The sequence below is a fragment of the Stylophora pistillata genome, chromosome 1 (assembly GCF_964205215.1).
Source record: "Stylophora pistillata chromosome 1, jaStyPist1.2, whole genome shotgun sequence".
In the NCBI taxonomy this organism is placed as follows: Eukaryota; Metazoa; Cnidaria; class Anthozoa; order Scleractinia; family Pocilloporidae; genus Stylophora; species Stylophora pistillata.
Window position 1 is genome coordinate 44,024,845 of NC_142519.1, and position 20,133 is coordinate 44,044,977.

At 37.6% G+C, this 20,133-nt stretch overlaps 2 protein-coding genes across 3 annotated transcripts; one reads left to right on the forward strand and one right to left on the reverse strand.

The window, feature by feature from the left end:
* Positions 1–412: 412 nt before the first annotated feature.
* LOC111325165 (centrosomal protein of 83 kDa) lies at positions 413–20,087 on the forward strand. 2 transcript variants are annotated; one of them, XM_022928909.2, is made up of 26 exons: positions 413–596; positions 2,504–2,655; positions 2,991–3,131; positions 3,737–3,808; positions 4,049–4,089; positions 5,819–5,879; positions 6,081–6,131; positions 6,760–6,864; positions 6,969–7,052; positions 7,238–7,297; positions 7,426–7,497; positions 8,053–8,108; positions 9,067–9,123; positions 9,214–9,343; positions 10,024–10,107; positions 10,493–10,521; positions 11,065–11,146; positions 15,574–15,651; positions 15,977–16,038; positions 16,744–16,823; positions 17,128–17,191; positions 17,314–17,425; positions 17,607–17,707; positions 17,919–17,967; positions 18,536–18,649; positions 19,541–20,087. In XM_022928909.2, exons 2-26 carry the CDS (start codon positions 2,512–2,514, stop codon positions 19,664–19,666), a joined length of 2,055 nt encoding a protein of 684 aa, XP_022784644.1. In that variant the 5' UTR covers positions 413–596; positions 2,504–2,511; the 3' UTR covers positions 19,667–20,087. The 2 variants fall into 2 exon arrangements, with proteins under 2 accessions (XP_022784644.1, XP_088614545.1); XM_088758419.1 differs by lacking the exons at positions 17,607–17,707; positions 17,919–17,967; positions 18,536–18,649; positions 19,541–20,087 and adding an exon at positions 931–1,018 and having other exon boundaries at positions 17,294–17,425.
* Positions 11,614–15,546, reverse strand: LOC111325164 (uncharacterized). The gene has a single exon (XM_022928907.2). It carries the CDS (start codon positions 14,456–14,458, stop codon positions 11,654–11,656), a length of 2,805 nt encoding a protein of 934 aa, XP_022784642.2. The 5' UTR covers positions 14,459–15,546; the 3' UTR covers positions 11,614–11,653.
* Positions 20,088–20,133: the final 46 nt, after the last annotated feature.

Here is a 20,133-nt window from a genome sequence, read left to right on the forward strand (position 1 = left end):
TTAATGGGGTGAAAGCTTTACAGCTAACGGTTAAAATTTTGGCCATTTAACAGATATCTATACAAATATATATCGTAAAGTGCCAAAATATTAGGTTTACATTTGCTTAAGGAATTTACGGTCTTTTGCTAACATCAACCGTACAATAGATAGGTCATTCAAAATCTCTCATAATTAAAATCTAAAAGTTTGCCGTGAAACGGCCAAAATTTAACCGTCGTGTGTAAGAATTCACACATTTTTATCGGCAGTAGTAAACAAAATTTGATCATCAAAACAATATACAGTGACAACAATGGAAAAAATCAAAATATGCGAGATCATTTGTGGACAACCTTCTTTAATAAATTTGCATATTTGCAGTGAGAGTCAGCAAGGTGTCAGTGGTTAACCACACAAAGAGCTCATGACGTCTTATTTTAAGATGGCGGGCGGTTGCGACGGACGCCATTGATTATAATTCTTTGGCAGTTTTCTTTTGTATTTCTGCAAATAGTGGAAAATCGATAAATTTCTCTCGTTACAAGAATGATTTCAACTTTTTGACATCACAAAGCACTGCAATAACCGAACAAAGACAGCATTAAGTAACCAAGGTAAGATGATATCTCCAGAGCTCGTACAAAGCTGAAATGTGCATTTGCTGGTAATAAACTCCACTTAATTAGGAGTATTTAGTTCAAACAAGGCGCTAGATTTACCACACATTTTTTTTTTTTTTTTAACACAGATCAGTTTAATAGGTCGAGTTAACTTCAACTTCTTCGTGGAATTAAGATTTACTTCACAGAAGAACTGTAGTAAACATAGTTTATAGCCTACATGTATAGCTAAGTTTTCATCCCAGCCGTGCCTAACTTTAGAATAACTCACTTCACTTTCGACGCGCTATGTCAACAAAAATGTTTTGGTAATTTTTTTGTATGTTAGCAAGTACTTGAATGCTTTGTTTTCGAGTCGCCGAACTGTGCTGTTCTTTGTTTAGCAAGAGAGCGTTGGAATATGAAACGTGACCCAGGTAATGGAGTTGTTTGGCATTATCGAGCATAATGTTTTGAGGGACATTAATTTTTGTTTGGTTGTTTGTAACTTTGACTCATCACATCTCCTTTACCTTCTGAAATTTTTGTAGAATTCAGTTCGTCTCTAAAGTCAGATTAAATATTTGTGGATTATCCGTACATTTGAATCTGATATATTTACGGTTACATCTTAGAGTGTTATTTTTGTTAAGATTGATTTGATTAAAATAGACTTCTGTCATTAGAAAAGTGCAACGACACAGCTTACAAATGGGTCAATGCAACAAATGACTTGTTAGCAAAGGGAAAATGTCACCGATCTGCAGATGATCAAATCCTCAGGTTTGGTCATGATATAAGGATGAGGAAAATTTTTTGTTTTGTTTAATTATTGAACTTAAAATTGCAAACTGCATCAGTATAAGAAATATATTGCAGCTGGCTGGTAATAAGAAGAATTCTTACACTGGCTCCACTTTTCAGCCAACTTTTAAAAAACCTTAGAAAACCAGGGGATAGAGACATGTAAACTCTTTTTCAACTGAGGCCTATTGTCTACATAATTATAATACATTTCCAGTGGGATCTGGTTATATCAAGTTCCTTTGAAGTCAAACTTGAGACTGCCCCCACCCCCTCCCCTACTAATTCACAATTGGATCATTAGACAATTGGATCATTAGTTTGAGATTTCTTTTACAGGATGCTTGATAATAGCTCAGAACCTGAATGAACTATCCCACAGAAGTTTTGAGCAAATAATCTAATTATTTTTATAAGCATAAATCTACTTATTATTCTAAGCTCATTGTAACCCTTAAGCTTCTAGAAATTATTAACATGGAATTTTTTCCTGTGATATCCAATTACATTATCTAGCAAACAGGTGATGAGAATACTCAAACTTATCAAATTTACAAGGAAATGTTTAGAGGCTAGCAGGGCTCAATGCTCCAAGTGGCTAGTGACATCTTAGATGTTATGATTATTTCAGTTTGTTTACTATAGCCAAACTGGCCAGTGGAAATAAAAAAAACTGTCTTGCCAAAACTGAATTTCTACTAGTGGGCCTACAGTTAGTGTCGAGCCCTGTCTAGGGGGGAGAATTAACAATCAGATCTTGGAAGTCAGTAGGGCTTGTTAACAAGACAGGCTCATATTTTATTTTGTTCACAAACACAAAATGTTAGGCTGCTCAATATTCTCCTTTTCTATCACAAATACATTTAGATAGCAAATAGGGTAACCAATCTTACCTGATTGATAAAATAGATAGTGAGTATGGTAGCTATTTCCTGATTGATAATGCGAGTGGATAACTAGTATTTGTTTATGGTTTACTTTTTATGTTATGTTGTCTTGATAGCTGTAACATGTGGTACCTTGTTGCCATTGTTGTAGGATTCTGGGATGTTCCAAATAGCACGACTCCTCTGTTTATGGAAAAATTCAATTTCTTCTTTTCTTTATTGTTTGTTTAGAAATCATCATGGCAGGTCAGCAGACTGAAATTCTACAAAAACTGGAGAAAATGGGAAACCTTGAAGCTGTTGTTACAGAGCAAAAGATAAGAATTGAGAAACTGCGGACCACCTACGAGACTCTGAAGGCTGAACACCTACAGCTGCAAGATGTGAGTTTTCAATTAGCAGAGATTTCCTGCAGTGTGCCGCCATTCAATGCAACTTGATTTACAAAAGTTCAGTTCAAACACTTTTTGCAGTACAGCAGGAGTGTAATGAGTATTATTAGAAACTGGATCATTGGATAATGCAATTCAAGACTTTTTATTGGCTTTAAGTCATTATGGTATATGAGCCAATATGCCATAATCTACAAATATAGTGAGCGTATGTACGCGTCAGCTTAAAATTAAAAGGGAGTTAAAAAATTTAATAAAATTTCATAATTTGATTTAACATTTTTAATAAAACAATTATTCATTAGAGTTACTCATTTATGTTGTAGATGGATGAAAGGAAAGGGCAAGAGCTTAAAGATGCCAGAGAAGAGATAAAGAGAACCCAGGAACAAAGCCAAGAAGCTGTTGAAAGAATGAGGGCAGAAAGAGATGCTAAGATTCGGGAATGTGAAGAGATCAGAGCACAGGTTACCTACAATAAACTAGGAATCCTTTCCGCCCTCACATCAGTATGCATTTTTTCCATACTGTTCTCTATACATTTCCTAAGGTGCTGACAAGGAGAATTTGTTTAACAATCAACAAGCTTCTTTGGTTGGTGATAATTTCTTTTATTCTCCCCACATTAACGTTTCATTCAGGGGTGATATTTTTAGGAGAAATTAGATGTTGGTCACTCTTAAGGGTTTGTATTACTGCATTTTCTTGATCAAACAGAAGATTCTGGTTAAATGCCATCCTGATATGAATGTGGAGCAAAACCTGTTAATTTAGAAATAAATTGATTGCTTTGATCTTGCAAAATAGCAAAGTAGTTGTGGGTGCTTTTAGCTGGTTTATAATCTTTGTAGTTTCCGGTCAATTTAATGAATGTTACAAGAAAATATTAGTCGCTGCTTTTCTAACAACAAAGTCATTAAAACATCTTTCGACAGTGAGAAATAATATAACCACTGCAAGTTTCCTGCAATAAAAGTACTAGCCCATCATAATTAGACACTGTATATGGCTCTACTGAACTTTTGTTTAATCAATAATGCTCAAATTTTACATTTTTTGTTTTGTTTTGTAGGTTGTAACACCTCAGAGAATGGAGCTGTTGAGGGTAAAGTTACGAGAAGAGGTAGAGGGACCTTACAAAGAGGTATGCGGTTTGTATATATGGTGATTTGTATTTGATGTACACACATGTACCACATTCAACAGCTTTGGAATACACATGTGCTGTAACTGTGTTGAAAGCCTGTAATAATACATGTATCAAAATGAAGAAATTAAAAGGTATCTTGTCATTAAGCGAAGAAAAATACTAAACGTCCTTACTTCCTGTGTTCGGGTTAAAATATGTTTAAAAAATCAGTTTATGTTTTCCTTATATTTTTAGAGATATGAAGCAATGGAAAGTGAACTAGATAAATACAGAAGGTTAGTTTTGTTTGCCTCATGATTCCTCAATGGCACTGAATTTCAGACTAAAATTATTTCATACAGTACTATTTAATGCAAGTTACAATTTTTTTGTCTGGCATAAAGGAGAACAGATAAACTCATATGTAGCTAGTTTAAAATCACTTTGAGGAAGAACTATGTCCTTTGAACTACAATTCACTGTGTAAACCAACAAACATAGCCAGTAGACTTGTGCACTCAAATTCAATTGCATGACCATTGCTACAATTCCCCCCATTGGACACTCTAATGATAGGTGGTTAGTGTAGCAGAGTGATTGTCTTCAGAAAAAGCAAGGTCATTTGTACTCTGCATTTTAATTTCTGATTAAATAATCAGAAATAATTTGTTTATTTCACTCAGAACATGATGCCATTAGATTTTTCGACTACATCAACTCTAGACACCCCAAGATTATGTTTACTAAGGAGACAGAAGCTCATCATCAATTACCTTTTTTAGATGTTCTAGTTGACAACAATAACCCCGATTCTTTTCTAACTCGAGTTTACCGTAAGAAAACCTTTACTGGTTTATTAACTAATTATTTCAGTTTCACTTCGTACTCCTACAAAGTGGGTCTCATCAAGACTCTTGTTGACAGGGCCTATAAGATTAACAACACCTGGTTGGGGCTACATGAAGACATTACTAAGCTTATGGAAATCCTTGTGTTCAGTAGATTGTTTCCATATCTTGGATCACACCTCTAGGAGTTTCCAACTCAAGATAAAAGAAGCTATTCACATTCAAAGAGAACAACCTTCTTTGAATCAACAATGACATCATGTAAATCTAAAGCCATCCTTATAATTTTCACATTGTCACGTTTTCTGTAGTTACTAGCTTAATTAGCATGTACTTATAAATTCAACTTGTAACGCTTTGTTAATCAACCGAAGATGACAGAGGTTTCTGTCGAAACATGTCTTTTAAACTCAAAAGTTTTGTCGTTTTCTTTAAATTTCTGATTAAAGAATGATTTCAAGAAAAAAAAAAAAAGAGTACTTAACTCTCTTAAAAACCAGAAGAAGCCATAAAAACTAGGGACCCTTCTATTTCTACAGCCTCATTTAACAAACGGGTTGGACATTTTATGAAACAATTGATTTCTGTGGCAGGTTACATAATGCTCCTGCGTCTGAGATTTAAAGCTCTCGAATGGGAAGTTTGAAGAGCACTCAGAGAGCAAGCTAGGGTTGCTTTTGGCTGATTGCCTTTAGCAATTAACTCTTCTTCATATATTCGTGAATGGATGCTGATGTACTACAGCATGGACCAATAATTAATTGCCTTATAATGATTTTTCCTGCCTGGATGAATTTATTTACAGTGAAATGTACAGTGTGATATTTTTAAGAAAACCCCACTGTAATGATTGCCAAGAAAGTATGTACGCGATAAATAGTGAACACAAAATACTATTTTAATATATAGATTTAGCAAAGCCTAAAAGCAGAGCTCCCAAGTTCATAATATTAATGATAACATAAAAGATGTGCATTTGCCACTTGAGACTTACCTGAGTCACCCCTCCCTTAGGCACGCACGCATGCTCAGTCAGTCACGTGACAACCAAATGAAAAGAAGTTGACCATATTCCATGGGTATGGGGCTCTGCCCCACACGCGCTTAACGCACATGGGTGCCCGGTTATGATTAATTTACATGAAGAACATTTATTTAACTTTTGTTTTTCCTGCAGTGACTTCAACAAGCTGCGATATGATTATTCCTTCTTGAAGTCTGAATATGAACACGAACAGGTTGCTAGATCATAATTGTTGTTAACTCCTCAAATTGTTTAATATATAATTATTTAAAAACTTAAGATCACAATAAAGCACACTTATGCCTACATGTCAGTGTTTTGGTGTGAGTATTTTTTGTAGTCTGAGGAATCAAAATTCATTGTTAGATTCGCAATTTAGTCTCTTCATTCTCTTCTTACTCTTTTTTTTTTTTAGGCCCAACACAAGCAAATTATTGATGAAATGCAAGCCCATCATGAAATGGAGGTAAAATTAATAATTGAACATTTTATTTCTGAAAATAATTATTTGTTTAGCAGTTATTTTCAAGACTTGAGTTAATGTCCTCATAAAGTCTCACGAACAGCTGTCACCAATGATGACCAGGGTGAGAGTTTAATTTTACAATGATGATTGATAATCAATACTTATTTTTCAATTTATTGGAGGGACATGATGGGTAACAAAATGTTTAATTTTCACGTCACACCCTGTAATATGGTGCAGTGTACATTCTACAGTATATGCCACATAGAATGAAATTTGTTTCACATAGCATATTGAATTCTGATACTTTGAGCCAGTAAAATGCATGATTATTTTAGCTAATATTAAGTCTACAATAACAGTTCAATTTACACTGTACATACATCATTTATTTACAGAGGCATATGTAGTAGGAGCAAAGTAGAGATTTGCCTTGTTACAAAGGAGAGAACAGTAATTACTCTGCATAACAGGATAATTGAAAGTATTGTATTCATAACTAGGTTGCTCTCAGCCTCGAGCTCTTGCTTACCAATTTAGCACACAACTTCAGATTATGGACTGTTGTTGTTTTATGACGAATATAATTGGAAATATGTTTGCTTTTCATGAAATACTTGCTTTTAAGATTGCATCACTTAAGAAGGAAAGAGATTCATGTGTACAGAGATTACAACAAGATGGACCAAATGATGCCCAAAGAACAAGAGCTTTACAAAGAGAAAATGCTCAGGTGTGGTGTGCATTCTGCACTTGCTTTCTCTAAGAGTGTATATATCAACTAATCTCAATGGTAATTAATTTTCTACACTGAACTTCTTTTCATGTATTCTGCAGCTTCACATGAAGATCAAAGGCCTCTTAAGTGAACTGGATGAAATCAGAGCTCAGCGGGAAACATCTGGCCTACAGTCTGACCATGTGAGTGAAATGCATAATCGTTTATCGGGCTACAGCATGAAAATTGTTCTTCATTATTGGCAGCATTATGGTTTAGCAGGGTTACGTGTACCATTTAGGGGTTCTGTATAATATCTTTTTGTACAATTTATTAATTAAAATATTCAATCATTGATTTAATTTTTTGATATCCTGTGATATCCCAGGTATCCAGATTGCAAGCACGGCAACTGACAGAAATGACAGCAAAGTGTAAATCACTTGAGGTACAAGTTGATCATCATGTTTGTGATATTTTGATATCGTTATGTAAGCCAAGCTCATTACAAGCTTGCTTGTTGCAAATGAATTACCTGGTAATTTTTTTCATGGGTTATGTTGCTTATCTCTTCAGACTGAGCGAGATTCTTTAAAGCTCCAATGTGAAACTTTACAGGCAGAATATCAGAAAAACAATGAAACACAGGTTTGAAATTGCATGTAACTGTATAATTTATAGTGAAATCATTTATTATAATTAACACTGTTTATTACTGTAACAATGGAGGGGATGATTTGTGTGGATCAATGAACCAAAGGCAATCAAAATTAACTTTGAATTTGTCATTGGTAGTCATTAGGCAAAGTTTTAGTGATTTGGCACAGCATAGACCTAATGACCTCCTCGTTTCACTTCAGATCTGCTGTAGAGCTTTGCACTTGCCAGTTACAAAAAAAAAAAAACATATACGCAAGATCTTTTTTGTCAATGTAGCCCATTACTTGTTTTATCAGGGTATAAACCCCTTCAAACTTAAAATGCTGAGAGAATCTGACAAGCAAAACTCTATACTTGGCTAGTTACATGTACATGTTTTGTGTGACCATGTTGTTTAGGAAAAAGGTTTCTTGTCAAATTTTGCCCTTTCAAAAGATTTGCCAAGTAGTGAAGCGTGCATACAGTATCTCTCCAAGTCAATTTTAAAATTTTGTCATGTAACACTTTCATTATTTTGTATTAATTGTGTTGTTTTGGTTGAAGGAGGAGATGACGACAGAAATAAACAGACTGGAAAAAGAGGCCATGTCTCAAAAAAGGTTTGGATTGAGGTTGACAACATTGCATTCATTTACAAAGGGTCCCATCTCATGAATGGTCACAAGTTTACATTATATTTAACAATTATTCGCTGAAGGGGAGGTGAATATTGTCGAATAATCCCCGAGACGAAGTCGAGGGGATTATTTGACAATATTCACCGAACCTGAGGCGAATAATTGTTTTGATGAAATAAACAATTTCTGATATAAGAGAAATATCAAGTTTCCAGATGGGATTTGAACCCACGACCCTCCGTGATCTAGTCAGATGCTCTAACCACTGAGCTACAGGAGACTCTATGGTGAGCAAGGGTCAATTAGTGGTATTGACTGGAACTGCATCACGCGGCTACACAGCCAAACATCAGCTAGCGCAGCCTAACATCAGCTAGTGCAGTCAATACCCACTAATTGACCCTTGTTCACCATAGAGTCTCCTGTAGCTCAGTGGTTAGAGGATCCGACTAGATCACGGAGGGTCGTGGGTTCAAATCCATCTGGAAACTCGATTTTTCTCTAATAATTGTTTTAGTATAAAAATTTCAGAGCTGAACAACAGAGAAATTTCTAAAATCATAACATTTTAGTAACATTTATTGACAATTTATTTTATCATTTTATATAAACCGTGTGGAGCGGTTTATATAGCGTCATATAAGGAACCGCTCGACCAATCAGATTGCTGGAAACTCTTTGCTCAGCTCTGAAATTATACTAATTATATAGTTTGACTAATCACTGGATTTATTTTGAGTTGTGTTTTTGTGCTGCAGACCTAAAATTTGTTATACCGGGGGTCTAATGACAATAAATGCTCATTTATTGTTATTATTCTGTCTGGCATGTTGTTGATATGCAATAGCAAACTAAGATAGCTGACATAAAAATAGTGTTTTTCTGTGGCATGAAAACTAATATTCAGTGTACTATTCATGTACCATTGTTTCATCTTCAGCCAAATGGAGGAAATGTCACACAAACACAAAGTTGAACTGAGCAATTTGAAAATCAGGTATGTGGTGGCAGATTCACAATGTATCTTATTTAGATACGTTATAACGTACTTCACAGTATTCGAGTCTCATTGCATTTTGAATTTCAGCCTAATGAAGAACAAAGGTGATCTGGAACGAGAATGTGATGTATTAAAAGCAGAGTTAGAAAATTATAACAACAAAGTACAAGTATTGGAAAGAACGGTGGAACATCTCAAGAAAACCATTGACGAAAAGGTATTTAGGCTGTTATTAGTCTACATCATTAGACCACTGGAAACATCCAGTGATTCCCGTACTTGGATCCAAATTCATTTTCACTCTAACGCATCACTGAAATTAAAATCCAAATAGATTACAAAGAATACAACTGGATAAAGGTTTAACTGTTCCAGTTTCCCACAGGGAAGAGAAAGAGGAGCCCGAAATCAAGAATTATAAGCTTGGAAGCGAAACACAACTTGTTTGACTCGGTCAAGCTTATTTCTCCTCAGCTCCGCTCTTATCGAACAATTTTTTTTTTTTTTGTTTCTTTTTTCGTTTGGGTTTTCTTCTCCTTTCGTCCCACCAGAAATGTAGTCGGTTTTCTCAATAGTTTTACCTTAGGGAAGTTAACGAGTAATTTCGAACTTGTTGCACTCAGTAGACTTGTGTCACGAATCTTTCTAGTTGAAATGATGGTTCTTGTGAACTTGGTGGTGTATTCTGTACAAGCTGTAGGTAATAAACAAATTTGTGGTTATTCATTATGGTGAATATTGAAGATGATTTATCAATATTTTTGTTAGTCTCACGATGTTACTATTAACGTTGTGGACTGCGACATTTCGGCTGCTCGAATAAGTTTTCGTCTAGTAAATGTACTTGATGGAAGCAGCTGTTCCCTTTACATCATAGATTTCATGCTCTTTTACCAGGAACATGAACTGAGTAAACGAGTGCAGTCAGCAAGAGAAGCGGAATGGGAGAAAATAACTCAGTTAGAGCAGGCTAAACTTCAGGTTAGTTTTCAAGGCTGCACAGAGGACAGCAAAAGGATCTTAAACACGTTAATGTGCTGTTCCGGGAGACTATTCGGCTAGAAAAGGTTTTAAGCCTTAAAATGCTTTCATAAAGTATTGCTTATCGAAATATTTTGTGTAAATTGGCATCTCTCACCTTTGGGTATTTGAAGGGCAGTTTCGTTGCAATTTGACTGCATTCCTTAATATTGGAAATTCAACACCAGTTATGACAGAAAGATCAAGATTAACTTTTGTACACATCTGTCATCATCAAACCATCCATGCCGGTGTAAGGAGACTGTAAACAGAAGCAAGGAAAAATAAAACGTTTTAATGTGGAGTTGTCATAAATTCACGTCCTAATTTTTTTCTCCCTTTACAGTTGGAGGCCAGCGTGGGACAGATGGAAAGGTATGCACACATTTCTTACTAACGCAGCTATCAGTGTAATAACCCTACGAACGTCATGTAAGGTACAGGTGTGTGTACAGAGAGGGTTGACCTGGGGTTTGGAAATTTTCTTACAACCCTTTAGCTGTGCTATTTTATGGCCTGATCCATCTTTTTTTAATTAAATCCGGATTTGAATTCCTTTTAAGTCTTCATCATATGTGTATTTAGTAGCAAAGTGACTTTTTGTTATATATTTTCTGTTTTGGTCCTCTCCACGTAGAATTTACCCTCTGTTTTTGTTTTTTTGTTTTTTTTTTTCCGCTGGTGTTTGAAAAGGTATCGCGAAATCCTCACAGCACATGACAAACTGAATCGAGAAGCGGAAAGCGGGAAGCGGTCAGGTTCTACGAGTCAGGACCGGTTTTCAAGTTTTTTGAGGCCGGATGTGCCATTAACCCTCCCCCTCCCCCCCTCTCTCTCTCTCTCTCTCTCTGTCCTACCCTCTGTGCACGTTGAAGGCGCGTTGGCATAATCCGTTTTACAGATATGTTTTGTTTTCAGAGCAAAAGCAGATTCCGATGCCGCCCATCGTATTCAAATTGAGAAACTCGAAGACCAAGTCAGATCAGCCACAGAATTGAAGGTTTGTACTCCTACTAAAGAGTATTCTCATCACAAAAGGGGGATACGGGAGAGGAAAGTAGTCTCTTCTCTGTAAACCCCTTGTGCATCCACCATTACTGCCCTGGTGGACGGGGCTCAATAATGCATTTTACAAAAGCGTTAACATGACCACGTATATTGAGGTAGTCGTAGAATCAATCAGTACATAGAGGGTTATTTTCTACAGGGTTGAAGTACAACGTTAGATTGATCAGTAGCACAATCATCACTCCCAATCCTGTAACATGCCTTAAAAATAGCAAAATTGATACTTTTGACCCAAATCACTCTTTTAGCTTCATTTTACCCAGAATATGACAAGTCTTGCTGTTTTTTTGAAAAATATTTCATTTTTCGCATGTTTTGTAAGAGTTTTGATTTTACCCAGAATTCTTTGCGGGCGTGGTATTTTCAAGGTTATCAGCTCACCAATACAAGAAAACCATATAAATAAAACAATGTTTAACCTTTTAATAGACATTTCATATTACATGGAGGCCAGTATCTCCTCATTGAGAATCACAGGTACTCTATACACTGACTTTCTTCCTCTCTTTACAGTGCGAAGGTCAGAACAAATGTGCCTCACAGTCGCTGCATGAACAATGGCAACTTTACTTTCGTCAAGTTTATATGTCATGTCGATTAGGTTGTCTCTTAGGAAAAAGTTTCCTTTAAGAACTTCCTGCCCTGTGTTGTAAATGCTGCCATAAGCATCTGTCACATCTGCTGCTAGCTCCTCAACTCCGTCACTGTTGACTTTCAAAAGATAATAGTCATAGCTGGAGTCGGCATCTGCTGCAACTGCAACCACACTGCCTGCTACGGCTAAGTCAGCTATTCTGACAGCTGTTTCTGTTGTCACTGCCACAGTGTCTTCCTGTGCATTCCTAGTAATTGCTGGTGATGCTTCTCTTTCAATCTTCAGCTCTTTCCAGTCATCAACCCACTCAGAGTTAGCACAAGAGTCACCAGTTTCTAGCAGGCAGTCAAGACAATAGCAGGACCGTTCACGTGTGTACACCTTTCCTTGTTCTGTGGTGCACTTAACTGCATGGATCTTTCTGATTCCCTTGATCTCTCTAAATTTGCGCTCTGGTCTGTTTCTGTTGACTGATCCCTCGCCAGATGCTGGCACATAGAAGAAGAGGCGCTGTTTTAAGTTGACAGATTTTGTTCTTGACAAGAAGCTTGACGCAGTAGGCAAAGTAAAACTTTCTGTCAGGTAAGTGTGCATATCCTTGGCGCTTTTGATGGCGGCTGTTCGACGCAGTACTGCCTGGCTAACTTTCTGTTTTACATGAGAACCAGCAGCGTCCTGTTCGCCTTTGGCATGTGAGGTTTCGAAGAAATTGCGCTGCACTTTGAAGCCAAAGTCTGCAACGCAACAGGACAAATCTCCCAGGCAGTGGCGAGACTTGTACTGGGCTGCACACCCATCGGTAAATTCGTGCATAATTTTAACTTGTTGGCCAAGGTCGTTTGTGATGTAATTGTTCAGAAGTTCCTGTACTTTGTGAACAGAACTGTTGTCTTGAATGACATCATCGGAAATCACAAACACGTGCTCCTTTACAATCTCTGGGTTCTCCTCTGTACTTTCAATACCATCGTTAACTTCTGTAGCATGGCGGTAGAGTATAGTTACATGCAACGACACTTTCGCTACGTCAAAGTATTCAGACTGCGTCTCATCTTGCGACCTACAGGTGTATCCTTCTGAATAGTCATGAATGGCGACTGCATGATCAATAGGTAAATGCTCAAGCAAAGTGTCAAGCTGATCGCGTTGCCACTTGGCCATAAAGGAATGCATTGGATAATCTTTCATGAGGTTCTTGAAGTAGCCAAACATTTCTGATGGTGGTGTTTCTTTTGTTACAAGGGCCAGCTTCTTCTTTTCCTGACCATTTGCCAAAAATTTCCCTGTTGAGACATAATCGTAGCGTCTCCAAATAACTGTACCTTCAATTGATTCTTCCTCTGGAAGGAGTTTCATCAGGTGGACACCACAATGCTCACACTCTCTTTCCAAACAGGCCAGTTTATGGTAAGGATCTTCTTCTGCTTTGGGGCAAAGAGTCAGTTCTGCAGCTTCTGTAATAGTGGCAAGAACATTAACACTCTCATGATCTCTCTCCTTTAAGGCTGCTTTGCGAAATTTCATACAATCTCCAAGGACGATCTTGATCTCTACGTGCTTCCGACAAAGGCAGGACTTTCTATCGCGTTCTTTTGCGGCTTTCACGAAGAAAGGCTTGAGCGATTCAAATTTCCTTTGCTTTATCTTTACGCCAGGATAGAGGGCCTGGAATTCTAGGAATGCTTCTGTCTGAGACTTTTCCAGGATGTGCTTGGCATGTTCTGTATACTGGCTCTTTCCCGTACGATAGCGAACAAAATCCTTTTTGTCTCCTGTTGGACGGCTAGCTTGGGTCGTCCAAAAATCGTAAACATTCCTCTTGACCTCCTCAGGAACAGCATCAAATCTCACTTTCCTTTTAGAAACGAGCCAACTTGGTTCCTCCCCCTTCAAAATTTCCATTCTTCTTTTAATTCCACGTCCAATGCTCTTCCTGTTCAGAGAGACGACTTTTGCTAAAGAACGTTGGGCCCGAGATTTTTTTACGTTTTGTCCAAAAGCCAGGGACTTGAAGGCTCTCAAAGCAGTTCGTTTCTCATTCGAGCCACTCCTTTTAACTTCCTCTAAGCCCTCTTTGATGTCAGCTGCCATTGCTTTTAAAACCTTGCTCTCTTTTTCCTCTTCCGGAGTCGTCATGATTCCTGCTTTGACAAGATGTTTCCTCGTTCTCGGACTTGCACCTATCTTCTTCATTATCTCAGCACGCTTTTCTGGAGTTTCAGGCAATGCTTTTTTAACTTTCTTTACTGCTCTACTTGCCGCCATTCTGTTTCTGAAGCCTGCAACATTATCGTTAGCTTGGCTGCCGGCATCTCTTACCTCTCCTGCGTTAGCGATTTGCTTCTTTTTTTCCCTCAACTTCTTAACCCTCTCTCGTGTTTGTCGTCGCACTTTTTCCATATTTGTTTCCAAGACAGCTTTCTTTTCTTTTTTTTCTTGAAGTTTCTTTGATTTTTTTGCTGCTTGTGCTGTTCGTTGGCGCGTTTGCTGATGATCTGTCTTGTCGGCATGCCGTCTTTCTCTGGCATAAGCAGCTCTTTTCTCACGATTCTTTTCGTTGTACTTTAGGTTCTTCTGTCTGTTTTTTTCTCTCTTTTTTTCTCTCCACTCTTCAATACGTGAAAGCTTGTTTTCTCCTTTACCTTCCATGATGTTTTCGAGAACAAAATACGCCAATTTCACGTGGAGACACGCTGTCTTGTACACACGCGGTATTTACAGATTGCTCAATTCCCAGAAAATTATGGCCCTTAAAAATGCCTTGGAGCCCCCCTAAATAATGATATGAGGAGAGGTTACAGAGCTTTAGTTCGTGAAGAAAGCATGGCGTGTTTACGGAGAGAATTTCGGGTTTCAAGACGGTTGAAGACGCTGAATTTGCCCACACTCTGTTTCGTAAACAAAGTTAAGATGGCGAAAATCGTAGCGACTCAATCCGAAGCTAATATTTTAGCCGTTTTTAAAGCTGTGAGCTCAAAACTATGGAAATAACAAGGTGAACTTGTGAGCATTCCGATCTGCTCAGTTTTGAAAGCCCATTGTACTTTGTTTGGATCAGAAGGTTGAAGGAAAAGGTAAGATGGCAAGAAATATTATTGCGTAACCCCGTTACAATAAACCGTAGCGACTTCTTTAAACTGTATTTTCTCTGTTTGTATTTATTGCTTTTGATCAATTCTTTGCCATGTTAAAACTCAAGGTATGAGCATTTAGTTCGTATGTTTTTATCTTCATAGGTTTCAAGGTTGGCTTGCAATGGACAAGTACTTTCTGAATCTCCATTCTCTAAACAGCAGCGTTACAGGAAGGATATTCAAAACTGATGAATCCTTTGATGTATATCAATAAACTTAAAATGTTGAAACTTTGCTCAATTGTAGTGTTTATTGTGTGTTATTATTAGGTGTAATCCATTTCTCCATGCGAGCTTCCTTTTTTACAAAAAATTGGTTTTGAAAAATTTTACCCTAAGAATTGTGTTACGCGTTACATTCAAATATGGACCCTTTTTCAATCTTTTTTGTTTATTTTCTCAGAAACAGTAATGTGTTTTACCCTTCTATTGCCTTTATAGTAATCACCAAAGACAACTTTAGCTGTGAGCAAAAATCTGGCTTTTTAGTAAATGTTAAACATGAGAAATCAGTGAAAGTTTTTTGACAGCACCAAATGGGCGTGGTGATTGTGCTACTGGTCATTGGGTTTTTAACAGTGACCCTCAATTATCTAACGGGTGATTTTATATATTTCTCTATACTTTAAAGAACGTGGCAGAAAAGGAATGCAATCAGCTGAGGAATCAGCTTCAAGAAATGCGAAACACAGCCAATGAACTTGATAAGGTTGGTGGCTGTTCAGGAGAACGTGACGTTGCGTTACACTTATGGTATTTTTAAAATGAGTGACAGGGATCAAATGTCAAGTGCTTTTACTTAGTTCGAGATTTTGCCTCGTGTAGATCGAGTATTCGCCAGGGAGGTTTTGTCCTTAGTCAAAATAAAGTAAAAGGTTGAGTTTAATCGCGGATTTTTTGAGTCGTTCTCAACAGTGGCCATGTCGTAAAATAAAAGAAATAATCCTTACTTTATTGAAACATAAAAAGTGGGGCTAGTTTACATATCATGTTTAAAAAAACAAATAAAATTCACCAAGTTTTTTTCTCTTTAGGAAAAATCTCGAACCCAGGATTTGAAGCAAAAACAGCAGCAGCTTCAAAACCAGTATCAAAGGTGAGGTTCTTGGTGAATTGAAGAGAAAGTGTAAACTGTGGTTGGAAGTCGAATCCTTACAGTAAGGCTAGTCAAGAAGGGGCGTGGCGTGCACTTGGTCCCCTACACCTCCATACTCCTTAAGTGATGAATTTATAACAATAAGACCTTCCGTTCTGCCTCATAAATCCAGAAGGTAGCTGTACTCTATGTACAGTACTTTACTCTATGTACAGTAATAATACTTAGGATGAAGTGCATGAGAAAAACTTGTGGAGTGGGAAATGGGGATTGAGCCGTCTTCGGGATTGAAGTCAGATTAGATGGGCTGGACATAGGGATGCGCGGTGGCCTCGTGGTTGGTGCACTCGACTCCGGATCGAGTGGTCCGGGTCCGAGCCCGGTGTTCTTAGGCAGGACACTTTACTCTCATAGTGCCTCTCTTCACCCAGATGTTTAAATGGGTACCGGCAAATTTAATGCAGGGGGGTAACCCTGCGATGGACTAGCATCCCATTCAGGGGGGAGTAGAGTAGAAATACTCCTAGTCGCTTTGTGCGACAGAAACCGGAGTTAAGCGCCGGCCTGATGGGCCTCTTGGCTCGTAAACAGATTTTACCTTACCCTACCCAGTGATGCTGCGGAGCGTCCATAACATGCAACTCTAGTAAAAATTGCTCCCCATTTGGGAGCTGTTTTGTAACATGTATTTCTTTCTCCTTTCAGTCTCTTGAGCAACGAACAGCAACTTTTGGCAGCAAATGACAGGCTCAAAACATCGCTTGAGTTACTCAATGACGAATTAAGTGAGAAACAGTCATAATTCTAAAGCAGTTTTCGGCTGAGTGAGGAGAGCACTCCAGGATTGTTATGCCCTCCTCCTAGCGGCGCTCTTTCTTTGCCTGCCTACTCTTTTGAATTTTTTTCATCTTTTTATGTATTCACCAACCGATCAACGCCACATGGCGCCTCCTCGCAACTTTACGTTTGGAGTGGTTTTCACATTTTTCATCCATATGCCAGAGGACCGACTCTGTTTGCTATCCATGTTTCTTAAACCTAATTAAGCTTTTTCAGTTTGTATTAAGAGGTAGCGTTTTTTTGTCTCAGGTATTGCAAGAACAGATTTACAGAGACAACAAGAGGAAAGCCGGGGCAATCTCGAACAGAATAGGTGATCACCAATTTTTGTTTTCTTCGTCAGAGAAGGTTTTACCTGCAAACGCAATACAATTGTGTATATTTATACTTTTAGTCACCGCACTAGCTGTTATAGTTATGATTTTTGTTTTTCAGGCAACAGTGGAAGGATGAAAAGAATGAATTGGAAAAAGAAATTAGTGAATTGGAGAAAAAACTGAAAGGAAATGAAGAGAAGTCAAGAAAACTTGAAAAAGAATACAAAAAGGTGTGGATAACAGATAATTAGGTGGACTATTGTCTTGTCTGTGTGCAATAATTTTGTTGCCCTCCATCCTTCGTGTAGCTGCCTTTCTGGCGCATTAAAAACTACCAAGGGACATACTGTGTACAATATTTTTGACACATGTGACAACTGAGTTTTTTCACTTATTTCTGTTCTCTAACAGAAATCTAAGAAAAACAAAGAAGAAATCGGTGATCTTAAGGATAGAATGCAAGTCTTAGAAGCTCGAGAGGAACAACTGAAACTAGAGAAAGATTCAGTCAAGTAAGTATTTGAACTTAAGGCTAATTCGTGTGAGTTTTTATATTGCCTTTTTTTTTGTTTACCACTAAACGTACACAGTATGTAAGCTTAGTCTGGAGTGAGTAGTCTATCCACAGCCGTTTTTCTAGTTGTTTTGTGCCAAGAAAACGTGTATCGAGTACTTGTATGAGCAGATATCGTTAAATATGGTAGCGATCGTTGACTTTTTCAGGAAGCATTTAGAGTTTGAGAACGAGAAAATAAAGAGACAGTTTGAGAAGGTTTGTTAATATTTAGTGTTTTTGCTACTTGGGCTCTTTCTTTAATCAATTTACTCTTTGGTAAAACAGCGATACGGAAAAACGTGAAGAAAAACTCTCCTTCGCAAATGACCAGCTGGGATCTTAACGAACGAGTTTACTCTGTAGTGACCTGTGCATGCGCGAGTTATTTTACAACACTGGTGTTTTCCAATAGTCGTAAGTTCCCAGCGAGGCTGTTAAGCGCGAAAATTGGAAAGGTGATAGGTGATAGAGAAAGAAATTACACAGCCAAATAGCGAAGGTTGGTAAAGCTTACTTCTCTTGAAAGGAACTCCCCCCCCCCTTTCCTCGCTCCCCTTCTCTCATTTCTTCGTTTCAACTCCCCCCCCCCTCCGCAAAAAAAGTGAGAAAGTAAAAGTGTCTTACCCAAGGAAGCACATTTACTTGAAACTGCTTTCATTGGGATTTCATGCAGAGAGTAATTTGAACATGCGCTGATAGTTTTCGATATAGTACCAGTAATTGAAACAGAAAGTACTTTGACTGTTTCTTTATTTATTACCTTTTTTTTTCTTCACGGAAACAGTTTAGGAAAAAACAGCATCGTTTTAAGAGCGTCCTGGACGGTAGTCAGGGTACAGGAGTGGCGTTTATTCCCAACACAAGCTCACCTGTGCCATTTAATTCAACTCTAGACCAGGTAAACTCGACTTCTCGCCTCATATGAGAACAATTTTCAAATGAGTGTCGAAAGAAATTTTCACCGCTCATAGAGTAGTCTTAAAAGCTTGCGCTATTCCTCAACCAATCAGATGCAAAACTAAAACTAACTGCGACTCTGGTCGCCGGCGTTTTCCTGCGCTTTTAGGCGTTTTCCCGCGCTTTTAGACGTTTTCCTGCGCTTTTAGGTAACGTGATTGAACTTAGAGTTCTCACTGGCTCTTTAAGGTATTTTCCTTTCTAATGCTTTGGCTTGTAAGTACTTTAGTTTTGGTTAAACGACACTCCATCGAAAGACAGTCTATCAGTGTGATGATCTATTGAGCGTAGCAGCGAAGCTATCTTCCCGTAAATAGAATTCGATTCGCTTGATTAATCCTACATTGAGGTGTTACTTTTGATCAGTTGAAATGCTTTGAATTCTGTTGAAAAGAAAATTCAAGTAGGATTGTCGGCATAGTATATTTACCATATATGATGTATCTACCTTTTACAACTGTGGTTTGTTTGTGGTTATTACAGGTAGGGACATGATTTCGAGTGCAATTTAGTGTTGATAAGCAAGAATAATTTTTTTCAAAATTACTTTTTCTCCTATTGATAATTTTACATGAAAAAAAAACCCACAGAAAGGCGAGATAGACGAAATTATGACAGCGCGTGCGCTATTTGTAATTTGCACTCGTGTTACAGCTGTGCACTTGTATTACATGAAAAGTACACTCGTTTTCAGCCAATCAGAAGTGCGTAATATATATATATATTTTTTTTTTTTTCATGTCTATTATTATCGAACTGAAACGCAAATCAAACTCGAACTGGTAGCTTTGTAATGATTGGAAAATGACATTACTTCTGGAATTTGTTGTAGGATCGACAACAGCGGGATATAATAACAGTAAGAGAAAGACTCGAAGAGCTCGAGGAGAATCAAAAACATATCAGCGACCTACTGGCCAACTCAGAGAGACCAACGGGAGACCTGAGCATTAGCTAACATGAAGAATTATGTACCTCAAATACAATTACTTCACTCAGTTTCATAATTTGAGGTCTTAAAGAAGGCCGTGAAATAGATACAATTTTATTTATTCCTTGCTCTTTAAAAGATGAAATTTGCTAAAGAATGGGTTGTATTGTGTTCACTGGTATAATTTGTTATGGTGTGTATGAATTCATAGAGTGTATCAATGTCTATAGTGTTTTGTGATTAAGAGTGTTATACATTGTCAAAATTGATTATACCGTTATGCTTAATATTAACAACATATTTAGAGTTTTGTATCTGAAGTCGCAGTTCTCTGCTGTAAGCTTCCGTATGTCCTGAAGTTAATTACCTAACAAGTTTGTTTGTTTAAATTTGACGCTATGCAGTCTTACCCATATGTGTCAATTAAATGAGAAAGGTAATTTTTCAAGGAACGTCTCTGAAGGTAGTTCTCTAGTGGCCTCTTCTGTCGGCAC